This window comes from Rutilus rutilus, assembly GCF_951802725.1.
Source record: "Rutilus rutilus genome assembly, chromosome: 18".
Classification (NCBI taxonomy): Eukaryota; Metazoa; Chordata; class Actinopteri; order Cypriniformes; family Leuciscidae; genus Rutilus; species Rutilus rutilus.
In genome coordinates this window covers 17,789,404-17,807,555 of record NC_140231.1, presented here as the reverse complement: position 1 = coordinate 17,807,555, position 18,152 = coordinate 17,789,404, and the positions used below count along the sequence as shown (strand labels likewise).

The 18,152-nt window shown below is 38.0% G+C and overlaps 2 protein-coding genes across 7 annotated transcripts in view; both read right to left on the bottom strand.

Moving 5' to 3' along the window:
- Positions 1-541: 541 nt before the first annotated feature.
- On the bottom strand, positions 542-6,558 carry nipal4 (NIPA like domain containing 4). Its single transcript, XM_084387285.1, has 6 exons — positions 6,320-6,558; positions 4,331-4,594; positions 3,981-4,037; positions 3,805-3,895; positions 1,610-1,770; positions 542-1,526 (listed from the first exon to the last, which is right to left on the bottom strand). The coding sequence occupies exons 1-6, from the start codon at positions 6,369-6,371 to the stop codon at positions 928-930; spliced, it is 1,224 nt and encodes a 407-aa protein (XP_084243411.1). The 5' UTR covers positions 6,372-6,558; the 3' UTR covers positions 542-927.
- A 7,688-nt stretch (positions 6,559-14,246) lies between these two features.
- gria1b (glutamate receptor, ionotropic, AMPA 1b) overlaps positions 14,247-18,152 on the bottom strand; it is a 50,307-nt gene continuing 46,401 nt past the window's right edge. For 4 of the 6 annotated variants that reach the window (XM_084386991.1, XM_084386988.1, XM_084386989.1 and 1 more), the window contains exons 15-16: positions 17,984-18,118; positions 14,247-15,094 (exon numbers count right to left, since the gene is read on the bottom strand). In XM_084386991.1, coding sequence (XP_084243117.1) covers positions 14,936-15,094; positions 17,984-18,118 — 294 coding nt within the window. In that variant the 3' untranslated portion in view covers positions 14,247-14,935. Of the gene's footprint in view, positions 15,095-17,983; positions 18,119-18,152 lie in introns of those variants that run through there. The other 2 variants (XR_014625146.1, XR_014625147.1) reach the window with 1 other exon arrangement.

The following is an 18,152-nucleotide window of genomic DNA, read 5'->3' as shown; positions in this document are numbered from 1 at the left end:
GTAGGAGATTAAGATTTTAGGTGAGAAATCTGCATAGTGCTCCAACTCCTTTGACTGTGAATGAATACTAGAGCACAGAGTGAAAATAATAAGAATTCTGTATACTTTACTTTCAAATATATTTCTTTAATATTCTTCAATATTTTTCTTAATGTTCTTCTTCCTGAGTATATGATAATAACCTGAACTTTAAATTCTAATATGCAAATAGATTTTAATGCATTTGACTAGGATTTCTCAGAGAAATGTCATTGTAATGATTAATTCAAACAGTGATCACTAAGTGTAAAGGTTTTTAAAAAATAAATAAAATAAAAACGTAAAAAATCGTTATCTAAAAGACTTTGATCTTTTCAGTTCAAACCAAATGGTACTTTAGAGACACAGACGCCAACTGTCACACAGGCTCCAGTTCTGTTGACAGAGTCATTTGACCCAGTGCTCTTCAGGTCAATGATTTAAAAGGTAAATACAGTCTTCTCAACTTGTCTCTCTTGATGTTTGGAGCTATCCGATGTCAAATAACTCACAAGTCTGTTTTCAAATCTGAATAAATATAATATGGAAAGTCAGGCGCTGAATGTGATACTGCTTTATAGTAGAAGCAAAAAAGCATTATCAAATTAGCCAAAACATTCAATAATCTTTTTTTTTACTTTACACCTTCTTTCAAGCCAAACTACAATAAAATCTGCTGCGTCATGTTCTGTATATGCTGTTTCAATCTTTAAATATTTCCAAATTCATTCAATCACAACAGCAAAATAATATATTTTTTTGAAGAAAATGTCTGCGTCATCACTGTACTCGGCAGCAGCCAATCCAAACTACTGTGTCATGGTATAACAGCCTTCAGCAGAGGAAATGAACGATTGAAACAGTGAGGATATTACTAAACTGCATATTCCAAAAATATTTGATACAATCTCAGCTGATGATGAAGACTCTGGGCCCTTCCTCTCTCATGGGCGGCAGGATGTCTATGTTCTCTATGAGGATGTGCTTGTCCTCCCTCTTCGACGGGCTCGGCTGACAGAGATTGCTCCTCAGATCTTCAAAACATATGTTCAAGTCTTTGAAGAGGTGCAGCATGCTCACCCCGACCACGATCACCAAGAAGCCCCCGATGGTGCCCACCACATCCACTCCTGACATGGCTCCCCACTCTTTAAACAGAATCACAGAGGTGCTCAGGACCACGGTGGTGAAGAAGACGTAGTAGATGGGGTACACCAAGAGCGTATTGAAGGTGTCTAGCGACTTATTCAGATAGTTGATCTGGATGACGATGGATCCGATTAAAGTCAGCAAAAGAATCCAGGTGAGAGGGTGACGGACCACCGAAAGGTCGGAGAACATGGTGCGGATCGCAATGCCGAGGCCCTTGACCGAGGACACGGTGAACGCTCCGAGCAGAGAGCAGATGCTGATGTAGACTAATATGTTGGATTGACCGAAGCGAGGAGAGACGTAGAAGATTAGGATCGTACAGGCGACCAGCAGGATGCTGGCAAACACCAGAAAACCTTCAGGAGAAGCAGAAAAAGCCGTTGTTATACACATGACAATGTGTTTTCGGTTCAGTAACTAAAGGTATCGTAACACTAACCAGGATCTAGCAGTTTCGCTGTCATTTCTGTAAGCGTCGTCACTTCTTCTTCTTCAGGTGCGTGTATGACCATTATAGTGCTTCCCAGTATGCTGAGCATGCAGCCAAGTTTTCCTAGCAGATTCATTGTTTCTCCGAACAAGTGGGAGGACAGCACTGCACTGAAGAGAGTAAATAAACATTAACATTAATACCTTTCCATTTAGTCCCAATGAAAACACCAGAAAGAAACACAAAAGGCCATTAGTAGAATTCACTCACACTGAGAGAGGGACATTCGAGGGATTCAACTATGATCTTGTGACTTCAGTAGGTAAAAGATCAGTGCATGAGATATTCTTAGTATATGTTTATAATAATCTCATGATGAACTGACTGTTTGTTATTGACATAGTCAATTGACATGTTCTTTAAACACATATAGATAGTATCTGTTAAAATGATATTTGCCATCAGTTGGACCTCTGAATCTGTTAACCCTTAAAGGAGACATATCATGCTTTTAAATTGTTCCTTTTTACATATAAATCATACATTTGTAGTCTATATAAAGCGGAACTGCAATGCTTGGGTCTGAATTCTTCATTATTATAGCTCCACAGGCCCCCTTTTCTGATGTGTGTCTGAGAGCAACTCGTTTTGGTGCGGTCTCTTTAAATACAATTGACACACTTCATACCCCGCCCCCTCTCCAGGTTGCAGAGGTTCAACTCCACCCCGTTCGGCCATTTTTGTAGTTTGATAGCAGAGATACGATTATCTAGCAGCACAGAAACTTTTTATTCACACATTATTAACAAAATGTCAACAACGGAAGACTTGTCCAGCCAGCCTTAAATGTTCGAGCCAGAGTCGGAGCGGGAGCGAGATGAAAATGAAGACGACGAACCTGTAGAACAACGTCTTCATATGGATGTATCGCACTGGTGTGTACTGTATTTACACATGAAACTTTGGTCTTCCGACCTTTACCACCGTGACGATTTATTTCGATTAATATGTGCGAGGGAGAGAGAGCAAGACAGCGTCTAGTTTGGAGACGGTGATGTCTTGTTTACACTTTCGCCTGGCTCCGAAGAGAGAGAGCGCGCGCGCGACCGGGTCTCTCTCTCTGCTCGTTCTTTCAGTTAAACATGCGCCCTTGTCACAAGCGCGGCAGTTCATCTACATTAGACGGTGTAATGAAGCGTGTGGGTTACTACATCCAACAACCGAACATTTTAACTTACCCTCTCGTAACTTCTGCATCCTTTAGCTTGGACTACAAAATTGCAGCGAGAAATAAAAATGGCGGATTGCTCGAAGTGTTGGGCCGGAAGTCAATGTCCTTATTTGGCAGTTCCGCTGCAAATACTGTGACGTAATAGTTCAAAAAACGTCATAGATAACAGAAAAATCGGAACAGGTTGAAAAATATGACCAAAACAGATTATAAAGATATCAACGAAGCACCTGAAGAGAATAATTTCATATTTTCTGTACTTCTAAACACTCCAAATATACAACAAAATGCATTTAAGGGCTAAAAAAGTGCATTTGGCATGATATGTCCCCTTTAAATGTTTTTTTCACAAGCGACAGTGAAGATTATTATTATTTTACCGAAGATTTTGATAAATGCTGCTGTTTTGAACTTTCTATTTATCAAAGAAAAAATCACGGTTTTCACAAAAATATTAAGCAGCACAACTGTTTTCAACATTGATAATAATAATAAGAAATGTTTCTTGAGCAGCAAATCTGAAGGAAAATGCTGAAAATTCAGCTTTGCCATCAGAATAAATTACATTTTTAAATATATTCAAATAGAAAACATTATAATATATTTCATATTGTAATAATAACTCACTATATTACTTTTTTACTGTATTTTTGATCAAATAAATGCAGCCTTTATGAGCATAAGATGCTTCTTTCAAAAAATATGACAAATTCTTACAGACCCCAAATTGAAAACAAAAGCGATGTTTCGAAGACAATATGAAAATATGAAACTATCTTATTTTAGCCCCAAAATGTTGAAAAATTACATTCAATATTCATAACTCCCAAATCCCACAAGCGCATGACTTGGGTCTCAGCTGGGCCCTAGCTCAGCTAAATTTGAATGAATTGCACAAAAAATATTGCACTTCAGGATGTTTACCATTATCTACACGGTCTGTTGGCGAGTGTAAATATGGGTGTGCCGTTACCTGATAAGAACACTGAGAGCTCCTAAAGGGGTCACCACTGTGGCTGGAGCAAACATGTACGCTGTGAAGTTTGCTGCTTCACCTCCACCCACTTCAAAAGAAAAGCAGGATGTTAACTGAGTCTGTCAGAAATCATGAAAGGATGATGATTCACAGTTGCTTTGCATTGGACTTACTTGTCAAAAGGCCTCCCCACCACATCCAGTCCTTCAGGTACCCATGACCTCCTTCAGCTGAACAGGCATCAAAAAACATTTATTAAGGATCATGAAACAGAGCCTGCTGGTAATTCTCTGAGTATTGGCTAAGCACAAACAAAGAAGGAACCGGTTTCAACCAATTTCGCAATTGCTATTCAGTCAAGTAAAATAATTGGCATTAAACCAAATAACCCTCATATACATAATTGGTCACTCTAACGGTCTGAACATTGAAGCATAAACATCAAACAAGCTTCATTTTGTCCGAATTTGATGGAGCTTTTAATGTCTTTGTATTATGTAAATACTGATGTAAATGACCTGACCTGCTCTCGTCTCCCCAGTTCCGGCCAAACGCAGCAATGCTTTCTTTTTCAGGATAATACTTCCACCTATGAGGAAAGCTGAGAGCACGGCCAGTGTCAAGCCCATCCAGAAATTGAAGTTGTTCCATTTGTCAATGGCAAGAACTGCTGCGTTGACTGTAGAGTTTTTATTGGAGTTGTCAACACTAAAAGACGTGTTGCCAACACCCGGGTCAAACACACAAACAGAAGCAGACGTGGGACAGAAGATCCTTATTACTGAACCTGATCAAAAGAAGAAAGAGGAACTGAATGTTACAACAATAGGCTAAATTGATTTTTCAATGACATGTGACATGAAACAGCTAAATCAACATTGCTCAAACAACAGCATTTTGTCCTTGACAGCATGGCAAAATAGGGTAATGAACGTACTACAGTTTGTCATTTTGTTCATTTTTATTTCACATTTTAAAGTGTATGTATGTATGTATATATGTAAAAATATATATATTTTTAATTTAGCCTATTTACATTTAGTAGGTTGAAAATTACAGAGTTTTCATTAGATTTTTATTCAGGTTAATAAAGGATCTAACAACAGCTACACAAAATAGTACAACATACACAACCGTCACGTTTAGGTCTTGTTTTGGTTTGTTTGGTTTGTTTGTTTCTCATTCTCATTAATGTTCTATGTGGTTGTATTGTAATTCCTGAGACCTTATTCCTTATTTTTTCGAGTATTTAAGAGTTTTTTATTATATCCTTATCGTTATGCACTTCATTGCAGCAACTCAACCCATGACAACAGCTACTTTAATGACAACAATAATCATCATCATCTGATTTCTAAAGCATCTACATTTCTAAAGCACTTTTTTAAAGACTGTGTTTACGTGGTGTTTTAATGATTAACAATGCAACCAAATTTCCGGGCGTAAACAATCATCTGTCATTAAGTGAAAGGCTGACATCATACATGCAATAAAGAATGTTTGTCCTTTAAACAAGTGATATCATAATAAAGAGGATGTCATTCAGCGGTAACACTTTAGAATATTGTTCCAACATTAATCAAAAACTACACAGGAACAAATGAGAAATGCAATATTAACACTCTAGTAACTGCTATCAACTAACAAGAAACTCTGATTAACGGATTAGTAAGTAATAGTGCTTAGTTGAACGAGTTAGTTCACTATTAGTTTTTCATACCTCCCAGAGGACTACTAATATACAGGTTCATAATTAACATGAATAATGCATAATGTATAATTAATTCTAAAGTGAAGGTCATGGTAACCTACTAGTAATGACTCATGTATTACCAAATCCTTTTATTTGGATCAGTACTGTAAAGTGAAAAGCGTGTTAACTCCCTAATATTGACTGAAGTCATTGCAAGTTTTTGGATAGTAATTACCAATGGATTTGGTAACACTTGAGTCATTACTAGCGGGTTACCATGGTCTTCACTTTAAAACCATGATAATTAATAGTTCCTTTAGAAGGATGTAGTAACACTTGTGTCATTACTATCCAAAATCTTACAAAAACCTCAACAGTTTACAATGACTTCAGTCAGATTTATCATGTTTTTCTACTTTAGAGTACTGATCCAAATAATAAGCAAATCCTTCTGAAGGACTTAGTAATTAGTAATTATTCACATTAATTATAAACCTGTAATAGTTCTTAGCTAGTTTTCAGGGATGTATCACAAAAAATAGTAGCCTATTATTGATTAGCTAACCACATTCAACTAAGCACTATTACTTACTAATTTGTTAATCAGAGTTTCTTGTTAGTTAATAATAGTAACTTAATAGTGCTTTACTCGTTTGTTCCTGCGCAGTTATTCATTAATGATAGAACAATATTGTAAAGTGTCACCAAAGCAGCTTTGAGCTCTAACAATATGCAATCACACATACCCTGCATGCAATTTTTGCAATTTAAGTTATATTACTTTACGGTAGTTACTAAACAAACAACAAACTCTCTTACCATTGATACATGAATCGGATGGCAGGTGTATGTCTTTCATTGTATTGCTCATTTAAACGACGGGTTAAAACTTATCGAAATTAAGCCATTTAAAAACAAAACAAAACCATCATTTCGTATCAGAATAAACTACGAAAGGAATATATTTCTTTCGTATTTCGCCTCGGTTCATTTTATTTCGCCAGAATAAACTTTTCGCATCGCTACCATCCGCGTGCGTTCAAATTCATGGAAGATATGACACCTGAGATGCGCGCGCACGGACACGAGCAAAACAGGTATCTACTGCCACGCCCGAGCAGCGCCTCGTCTCACGTAATAACGCACGAGGCTTGTCAACAGGAGTACTCAGTAATAACCCTCCTTGTAATACAATAAACGGAACTCAAACACGTACAACTTCCTATTTAAACATGACATTAATATTGATATAGGGGGAAGACATCATGTTTTGTCACGAGCTGCCTACATTTTACAATGTAAAAAATGATTGTAGGTAAATAATAGATATTAAATTGAGATTATTGGCCTGTGTTTTGAATTCATTCATTCATTCATTCATCATTAATTAATTTAACCTTTCATCTCAATGTTGTTGTAATCATACATTCCCTTATATATAATAGCCTATCCTATAATACACTTACCTGCAGACACCTGATACTGTGGTGGTGATGGTGTTGGCTGACATAAGAAGTTTCTCCCTTAAAGCTGGAGAACCAGTTTGGCTTATAACGGGTTTGAGCAGAGATGAAGAAAGACATTCTTATGTTCACAGTGAAGTGTTGTTTATATATTAAAGAGACAGTTTAGCGGGCTTACTATATTTTGATCACTGCATGGCCTAAACTCATAAAACTTTAATCTCTCTCTTTGCTATTTGATATGTTGTTTGTTGTTTTGCAATGTTCCTCATTCCGTTTAGAGAAGGATCGTAATATGCTTGATCACTGGTTGTTGTACTACAAGTAAATCAATTTAGACACTCGTTGTCCCTCCAACATTTCAGCAACACGATTGGTGTAACCTGTTAGAATGAGATTTGTAGGCAGTTTCTGTTGCCTCTGGTGTGTCAAAATCTTCTTCTTTTTAAATAGAGCACATGGGGCCATTGCAGACCGCCTGGAGACTGGTTACCTAGAGCAAGTGTGCTCATACAAAAGTCCCTAGACACTGGCTACATGATAACCTCATGTTCCACTGAATTTCACAAGGTGTTTTTTAACACAACACAAGACAACACAAGACAAGACAACAACATTCCCAGTTGCAAAATGCAAAAAAAGAAGGAAAAAAAAAAGGACAAAATATTATGGTCAATTCTGTAAATGCCCAGCTGATGTCACTGCAGACTAAATGACAGAAAACACAGCTTCAGCTTTGCTATTCAACTCCTGTCGAAGACAAAATCATCTAAAGTCAAACCAGGTGATAAAATGGTCTTGTTGTTGAGAGATCATCTTTAAACTATCTATTTTAAAGGTCACGTGGGGTGGAATAGGGTTTTGTTCTGCTCTGCGGCTCCATCTAAACAGAATGTTTAGTCTGATTACATGAATAAAAGAAGGTGCTGAAAAACATTTTAAATTCATTAGAATCCAGACCGGGGATAAACAAGCTATGTTTATGCTGTTTGAGTTAAAAGGGCCAACGTCAGTTCAGTTTCATTCTTCAGCTGTAGAGTCTGTCAAATCAATACTCCAAATGATAGATGCTTGAGCCTATAAACCTGTCATTTTATTTCTCCTCTTTGACAAACAACGCAATCCTGTGACATAGTTGTTGGCGTGGTCCCATCATACCTTTTCTCTCCTGTCCATCTATTAATGCTCATGCAGTAAAAGATCAAATGTCAGATTAGCCATGCAGAGATAGAGAATGAAAAACACACGTCACTCATAGTAATACACTGCTTTAATTTGTCGGTGCATGCTCTATTTTCAAGATGGCTTTTGTTCAGTGTGTGCGTTGCACTAATTACCATGATCATTCAAAACGCAGCACTACTCTTGCTTGCAGCCTCCCACACGAGCTCTGAAAAACAAATCATACTGCCACACAGACAGATGCACAGATGACATCTACTCTTTTATAGGACAGATAGGTATAGCAAACATAATTTCAATAACAGAACAGCACTGGATGAGGTTATTATTAGCAGGTCAGATGGCAATGTCAATCAACATGAATTAACATCATTAATGACAAGGGCACTTGACAAATTATGGTCGTTAGATATCAGACCTCAGTGTGCTTGTCATCCATTGGAGGTCTGATGTCTGTATAGGTGACTTTATTATGCATAAACCCTCCCTTATGAATCGCATGCAGCTCTTGGGTTAGATAATCAAGTCTTGTATCTTTAAACGCTATGCATCCATGAGTGATCATTGCTACTAAACACGCTGAAGTTGGACACTTTGATGTTAGCATTCATGTTTTTGTTTTCACTTAGCTCAAATGATCTGAAGGCAAATCTGCTTGTTTGAATATGCGAGAGGGAGAAATGACATGAAAAACAGCTTACGGACAGAAGTTGGTAACACTGAGGCTCTTTCCCAAGTTAAGGCATGGAATTGCATGGGTTGGCATGGTAACCGTTTTAGGAGAACTGAGGGGGTATGGTGGGGTGAGGTTTTGCTTACAGAATGATGAAGTTCTGAGTGAGGCATCAGACTGGCTTATAACAGCCCTGTGTTGCAACCTTTGTAATATAGACATTTAAAAATGGTTTTCAAGCCATGATATGTTGCTATCTATGGAAGCTTGTTTCCGCCAATGAATAATAAATAAATAATAACAATTGCGACTTTTTATCTCACAATTCTGACTTTTTTTTCTCACAATTGCGATAGGCTATATCAAGTCAGAATTCGGACTTTTTTTCTCACAATTGCGATAGGCTATATCAAGTCAGAATTGTGACTTTTTTTCTCACAATTTCGAGATATAAAGTCAGAATTGCGTGTTATAAAGTCGCAATTCTGGGAAATAAAGTCGCAATTGCGTGATATAAAGTCGCAATTCTGAGAAATAAAGTCGCAATTGGGAGATATAAAGTCAGAATTGCACTATATAAAGTCGCAATTGCGTGTTATAAAGTCAGAATTGTGAAATATAAACTATTCTGAGGTAAAAAAAAAAATAATTCTTTTTTCCTTAGAATTGGACTTTATATCTCACAATTCTGAGAAAAGATGTCAGAATTGCGAGATATAAACTCGCAATTGCGTGTTATAAAGTCAGAATTGCGTGATTTAAAGTCGCAATTGCGAGAAAAAAAGTCCGAATTCTGACTTTATTTCACGCAATTCTGACTTTATATCTCGCAATTCTGAGAAATAAAGTCAGAATTGCGAGATGTAAACTCGCAATTATCTTTTAAAATGTTTTATTTTGTGGTGGAAACAAGCTTCCATAGCTATCACTTGCATTAGAGCTAAAAATAAAATCTTATAAAAATGTCCAATCTAATAAAACTATACAATGATAATACTGAGTTTGGCTTTTAAATAGTTGAATATATATATATATATATATATATATATATATATATATATATATATATATATATATGCACGCACCCTGCCCCGTTTCATGCTATGGAGAGTTAGACAGACGTCAGTCAGCGCGCACTGCAACCGAAATTCATTATTATTGAAATGTTATGTGCTTTGAAACATGAGGTAGTTTAACCATTGAAAACTCTGCTGTGCATTCATGTGATTTGAAAAAGGCGTGGCTTTGGAGACGCTCTGAAGTGAGGGTGGGATCTCATGCTTTCAAAGCTAACTTGCTATTGCTAGCCACTCCGAAAATTACTTACCCTAACTTCTTTGACAATGATAAGTGTGTTTCAAACATATCCACCTAAATGATATTTACGATTTAAACATGATCTCACATTTGATTTTAAAAGGAAATGGATGGGAATTTTGGGGATGCTAAATTCACCCTGCAACAGAAGTGGTAAAGCAAGTTTTAGCTAACTAGGAAGGCTGTGGAAAAGCAAACAATGTGTGAAGCTCTGTCAAGTCCATAAGGGCTAAACTGTATTGAGCCCAATAAATGTGACACACCGTTTCAGAATATTCACTTTAAAATTATTCAAATGACAAACCTTGAGGCTTTTACCCCCCAGAATGATGTAGTTACAGCATCTACCAGCAAGGGCTAACTGTGTCATACTAACCAGCCAAACCTTGACCCTTAATTATGCACCTCCTTGGAAAATACATGCGTGAATAGCATAATTAAAGCTCACTCCTGCACAGACAATTGGTTTCTGAGGAGGCGAGTCTGCTTATGATTGTGAAACGCTGTGCTGTTATTATATGTGACTGTAGATTGTCGTGTTTAGAACTTTTGGGGAATTTGTGTAATTTTTTTCTATTCTGATGCATTTAAGAAACTTTGAGAGCAGGACATGATTGAGTGATTGAGAGCAGGATGTGAATTAATATGTGAAATTCAAGTTTTTCCAGAAGTCTAATAGACTTTATTCACAGCAGCACCATCTTTGATTTTTAACGGGAATGAAAGCGAGCCTGTGAGGGATGCATATCTTCAGTGGGTTGTACTGTTATTTAATGTGTTTTTGGATTGTTCTGCTGATGAAACACTGCAAAAATATCTTTCTAAGAAATTTCAGTAGACTAAAAAACCCCAGACAACATGAGCTGTGGAAAATTATACAGCTTTTTACTGCAAATGCCATTGAAAACACGGTATAAGTCTATCCCTCACTGCCTCGCTTTCATACCCGTCATGGCGCTGCTCACAATAAGGTCTATAATGACTTCATATCTGTTTTGTAGAGTTTGAACAAATGGTTAGATAATGTTTTCAAATCTAAATCCAAGCAGATATATGCAGACATGTCCAAGTCTTTTGTTTTGCAAGTGTTTCGTATGCCAATTGTGGTTTCAGCTGCACCAAACAGAGCTGCAGCTCAAGCTGGGTCTTAAATTTAGACACCTCCTCAGTAGCCATACAAAAATTCTCCGCTTCAGCTCTCAGAGATGAATGCATACCTGTAGGCACACAATTAGCTGAGTTCAGGTAGTGCTGAATTTCTGAACACTTGCAAATGCAAAAGCACAAAAGCCTCCGGCACTTTATATGTCTTGAACATGAGCTGGGAGTGAGTGAGTGAAAGGCCAGGCCTATGGGGGAAACAGAAGGAAGAGAACAAATGTGGCATTTATCGAGATCAATACAGCACTCCGAGAGCCAACAGAGCTCAAATAAGATGTTCTGAATCAGTGCAGCTCAGTCGTGAACATGAATTCATCTGATGACGTTGAGCAGGAAGACGGAGATAGATCAGATTAGATCACTTGGCTGTAGATTCAGGTATCATTCATTCTTTAAACATATGCAAACATTAACTAGCTAAGAAGAGAGAAACAAGAGAAAATACAGACATACTGTATATTAAAAAAGCCAAAAAATTGATACAATACAAAAAAGCGTTCAGTAAGAAAAGTTTATTTCCGAATACTCCTCATCAACATGTTGGTTCTTGTCATTACATCTTGCTGCTGTTTTTAAAAGGTATTTTGTGAGGTGAATGTGAAAAAGAGGAGATTTTTGAATAACTAGGGCTGTCAACGTGATATGTTGATTTAGTGTGATTAAAATAAGCAATAATAAAATAAACACAATGAAAAGACTTCTGTCTCCTGATTGACAAATCAATTGCAAAATGAATTATGGACTGAGCGCTTATGTTCAATGATATGGAAAGAAACAATATACTTGACTTATTGACAATATATAAATTACTTTTTGTAAATTCTTAACGCTGCCATGCCACAACAATGTTGTATTTGTAAACAATTAATGAATTTAAAATTTCTCAGCACACATGGAAATACACAGTATGCTATTAATTCGATTAATTAATCAGCATATCGTAATTCATTCGATTAAAATGTTTAACCGATTGACAGCCCTATTTAAAACTAGAAGTGCGAAACCAACAAAAAACATCTAAAATACAGAATTTCACTTTAAATACAAGACCAGAAATAATTCAAACTATAATCAACGAAACAAATAACCCATATAATGAAAAACAAAGGCCACAAAGTGCCGTTTTGTCAGCACAAATGTTCCACGTCATGTCATGGTTGATTCTCTCTACTTTGTACAAACGGAATCGACAATAAAAAGGACAGACGACTTAAGGACCGCGGAAAGTCCACTGGCAAAGTATCGAGGAAGGATACAAACAGAGAAAAGCTCTACCACTGAGCCTCTGAGAAAGTTCTCCTGTATGGCTGAATGAAGATCTTGTGCTTAGAGTATTGACATTCAGTTTTACCTGTGCTCGTTCATAGTATCTGATAATCAGGTCCGTTAGAGCTCATCTCATCCATCTTGAATCAGTGCGTCCAGTCTGGTAGAGAAACACAAGGCCTGATGTGGCACCTCAAAATTCTAAAAGTCAGTTTAAGATGCAATAGGTTTGAGTATCATCATTTGCTAATGACATCATTTCTATCATGTCTATGTATCCAAAAGTGTTCATTTCATAGGAGCATAAAGCAATGATTGTAGCAAACAAGCCGTCGCCAGCGTGCTTTGTTCCTCTCAAATGGACTGTTAGAGTCAGGCTATTAATCTCACAGCACGAGCAGTTTATGTTGTTGTCCCTGTGTCCGCTATTAGGCAGATTTCCATAAAATTCTTTTCATGGAATCGTTGTCTACGTGACAATATTTAAACTGTTATTACAATGACAATATTATTACAAACAGAAGTTTTAGGGTTTCTAGGTAGACGGTCTGCTGGGTGCTCATGCTGCCCTTGAATCTGTTAATACTGTCACAACTTATTAGCCGTTCAGTGTGGGGATGATGTACTATACATATCATCAGCTACTTCAAAAGAAAAATGTCATGTAAACCAGGAAAGGAAGACCGAACGGAAGTGGCACAATAACAATAACACAAAAAGCAATAAATACAAAAAGCGTATAGTCCACAGCCCCTTTTCTCTCTCTGACGTCTTTAACTCTCAGACTCTATCGAGCAGCATGGATAGGAGAAGCGGTGATTGATCCAAAGTGTTCATAAGTAAAGGGTGAGACTGTGAGCTACAGCAGTAACAATGACAGGACTGGTAATCAGCCTCTCCGCACCTATGGAAGAACTCACCTTCCCTAGAGAGGCTTGTCAATCAAACCCGTCGGAAAGGAAGACATTTGTAGACTGTGCAATGAAGCTGACACACTGATGTAGCACACTTCCTAGTTTTTCCTCAAACAAACATCATTTTTACTTAAATGTATAATATTTTTCAATCTTAAAGTGATATTTCACTCAAAAATTTGAATTGCGTCATCATTTACTCAACCTCACGTTGTTTCAAACCAGTATGGCTTTCTTTCTTCTGTGGAACATGAGAGAAGATATTTTGAAGAATGTTTCAAATTAAGTCCATACAATGACAGTCAATGGAGAGACAAAACTAGGGAAGCACAATATATCGGCTAATATATGTTCATTTTTAATGTTAGCGTTATCAGCCCGATCAGAAAATTTGGCCAATGTATTAAAGCTGATAAATAATGGATAATTTCCTTCAGCTGAGACACTTCAGATGCACACTGTTTGCCATTATGGTTTTGAATTGCTTGAAATATGATTGGAATCACTTCAAAAAAGAAAACATACAGTTAAGTCTGTCATATAGGCTACATAAAATTACAATGAGAACCTTATAATTGTGTGCTTGGGACATTGTTTTTGTAATCAGGCTCTTAAAAATATGATAGGTGAATCCCTATCTAAAACATTGGGAAAAAAGTTGCATGGGGGGAGAAAAAAAGAGATGTCCCACAGAAGAAATAGAAAGTCATACAGGTTTGGAACGACACAAGGGTGAGTAAATAATGGCAGAATTTTTTATTTTTGGATGAGCTATACCTTTATGATACTTTTTCCTTTCCCAGATTAATATGCAACTATTTAATAAACGCTATGCACTATGTGCATCCTAACCCACCTCAATGGGATCTGTTTGTCTGACCAATGACAGACAAGGGTTATTATTTTGCAATTCTGCTTGGTGATGCTATAGTGGCACAGAAATTACACACTTCACCTGAACTATTTGAGAAATAATGATGTGTAACTATGGTTGAAGAAAAATGTTGTGTAAAAATGTTCCTCTTACAGAGATGGAGTCAAAGATGTATCATAAGGCAGAGGAAAAGAATAAAATGAGCACAACTGGAAAAAAAATTGTGATTTGGGGGAAACGAGACAATAAAGAAACATTGCAGTTAAATTGTCAGTAATTTATGAGATTGAGGGACAACTCAGTTTTCTCAAAAAATGATGCTTCATACAAAAACACCTCACGCATGGTCTCCATCTCCTGCACCAGAGAAGTCCCTCCCAAAAAAAACAACAACAACCACATCTTATTATTAGAAAAGTAATTTCCCTCCATCCTTATCTAAATTCATTTGGAGCTCAAAGTGTGTCCATGAATCCATTTGGCAGTACTTTAGTGGCAGGTGAGCTGTACGCTGCAGTGTCTCTCACATCCTCTCCCACTCTTGGTCTCCTGATGTCCCCTGATCTCAGAGAGGCTGATGGCCGTTTACATCCCAGTGGTGCTGAGGCCCATGGCGGCCGCCTGGCCCATACATGGCAGAGTCTGTGCCGCTTTGGGGAAGTCATGGGCCATCACGCGTCCGTTCTCACCTCCGCTGCCCATTCTGGTCAGTGTGGAGCTGAGCATGGCTGCGTCAATGATTTGCTGGGACATAAAAACCACAAAGAAGCTGCTCAGCACATTGCACAGGCATTGCAGCACAAACGACAAGAGAGAGCTTTTTTAAAGCCGGCTAACTGTACTCACCAGCTCTGACCTCAATTACGCGTAAACATATTTCATTTGATCTAAGGATTTGCTCCAGTCGGTACAGGCAATGATTCGTGATAAGAAATGGTGAAAAATAACAGCCATCAAGTGCAGCAAGGATGAGACCAGTGCCACACTAACTTAAAGCCACTCTCTCATGTAGCAATTTTACATAATGAAACCCTGTAGGCTTGAAACTGGAGCTAATGATGTGGATGTTGGCTTGCACATCCTTGACGAATAAATGATTTAAATCCAGCACACTTCAGTGGATTGCTGGGGATTATGTTGCTCAGGCTCATGCAGACTAATTGGCCTGCAAGCAACAGCGATTTGTTGCTGTGATATTTTAAATGTGGCTGTTATGCGATTGTAATGTCTTAACACTTGAAGAATGAAGAAGAATGTCACATAGCGGAACAAGACAAAAAAAACAAGGTGAAATACATAACTGTGTTAAACTTAGAGGGATAGTTGACCCCAAAACTAAAATTCTGTCATCGTTTACTCTCCCTCATGCCGTTCTCATGTTTGTTAACTTTTTTTATTTTGCAAAACACATATTTTGAAGATTCTTTCAATTATTTTTGTCCATACAGTGAAAGTGACTTTCAATGACTTTCCTTGTATGGGCAAAAAATGTATGGATTCCACTGTCATATTAGGTCTATTTTGATATGTCCCACCAAAATGTACTGTTTCAGTAAGAAATACATAAACAGGAAAAGAAAATATACTCAAGTTATCATGGCAATATAATCATTTTAAAATTGCGGTCACACTTTATATTTGGTGGCCTTACTTAACCATTTGATAAAATGTACGTATGTACATACATGTTGTTGCATTGTAATTACATTTAAAGTACTTACATTTAAATAAGATTTGTAGTTACACTGTTAAACTAGATGTACCGCAGGGCGGTACAAAATATGACCGCCGCTCAGGCCTGCACTGGCTTTCCACAAAAATAAATGACGTGGAGCAATTTGGCTGTATTGCGTGTTTATGTATAGACCTAAAAAAAGTAGTAGTATGTGCATGTCTGTGTGTATGTGTGTGTGTTTGTGTATGTGTGTGTCTGTGTGTGTGTGTGTGTGTCTGTGCGTGTATGTGTGCCTGCGTACATGTGTGTGCGCGTGTGTGTTTGTGTGTGTGTGTCTGTGCATGTGGATTTGTATGTGTGTGTATGGGTGTGTGTCTGTGCGTGTGGATGTCAGTGTGTGTGCATGCTTGCGTTTGTTTGTATTCCTGCATGTGTGTGTGTGACAGTATCATCCTAAACCAGCAACCCTTCGCTCAACACCACCATCTACAGGCCGATGAGTGTACAGTCACTAAATGTGCACATAAATGAATTTATTTTACACCCCCCCATGGATGAAATTCTACGAAACTTAGCAGAGGATACCCCCAGAGGATGTCAAGTTAATCATACACATGAAATATGGTGCAGTTCTGAACATCTCAACTGAAGATAGGGGCGATTAAAGTAGAATAATATTGCATTTAAATTTTTTATGGGAGTGGCGTAAATCACAAATGAGTGATTATGGGCTAGGTTGATGTGGGCCCTTAAGACCAACATGGTTATGTAGGAAAAACTGCATTTTTGGGGTTTGGGGGGCCCCAGCTCGGGGGGGGAGTGGCCCCCGGGGACCAAACGAAGTTTTTCCGTAAAAGTCTAGTGGGGCTACATGCCCACCAAATTTCATGTTCCCCGGTGCTTCGGTGTCCCTGGTATCGTTGATGAAAAATTCAGTAGATGACGGAAAAAAAAAAAAAAAAAAATTTTGACAATCGATTATGGGCTAGATTGATGTGGGCCCTTAAGACCAACATACCATAAAAAATTCGTCATCCTCGGTGCCACGGTTCAGGTAGTTATGTAGGAAAAACTGCATTTTTGGGGTTTGGGGGGCCCCAGCTGGGGGGGGGAGTGGCCCCCGGGGACCAAACGAAATTTTTCCGTAAAAGTCTAGTGGGGCTACATGCCCACCAAATTTCATGTTCCCCGGTGCTTCGGTGTCCCTGGTATCGTTGACGGAAAATTCAGTAGGTGACGAAAAAAAAAAAAAAAAAAAACTTTGACAATCCCTATATGACCGCTTTCGCTAGCTACGCTAGCGGCGGTCATAATTACCCCTAACCGTAACACAACCATTACCCCAAAACCTAACCTTACCCCTTCCCTACTCCTAAACCTTACCATACCTCAAACTCATTCGCAGTAAATGTGGGAATTTTCAGAACAACATGTAGTTACACAGTAAATCCATAGTCTTGTAGGTATTTAATGCTATTACAGAGGTTAAGGCTACTTAATGTAAAGTGTGACCAAAACTGCAGTTCCTACATGCTGTCTGAAGAATATATTTAGGCAACGCTGTGTGTTTCGTAAACCATGTCTTAAAATTACCTCTCAGATTTCCCTTTGAAAGACCTTAAATGAAAATTATGAGTCACCACATGGGTTTGTGGGTAATTAAATCTATATAAGTCACTGTATTCTTCTTAATTTTGTAAGCATTTGAGAGCAATGTGCTCCAGGATTAGAGAGAGGCGCAGTGGGTGGTATGATGTTTACACCCACCCACAATTACCTCTTAAATGCCAACACGTTCCTCTGCCAGATCCCCAAGAGGAAGAGAGGTCAGTATACGATAGAAGTTATAAAACAATATAAGTGCCAAATGCAAAGCCCATAATTAAATGTGGATGGATCTAAATACGGCACTATACTGGGCTGTAGATGCTAAATGGGTTATAATGGTTTTTACACACCTTCATCCTTCGAGACTCGATTCTGGATTTGTAACAGAACTCAACAAGAGCCACCAGCATGGCAAGCCCAAGCCCGCCAATCAGAATGTAGAAAACTCCAGCCACATTACTGAGGCTCAGAGCGCTGGTCTTATCCTGCAGAGCAGAGATGACAATCAAACACTCGAAC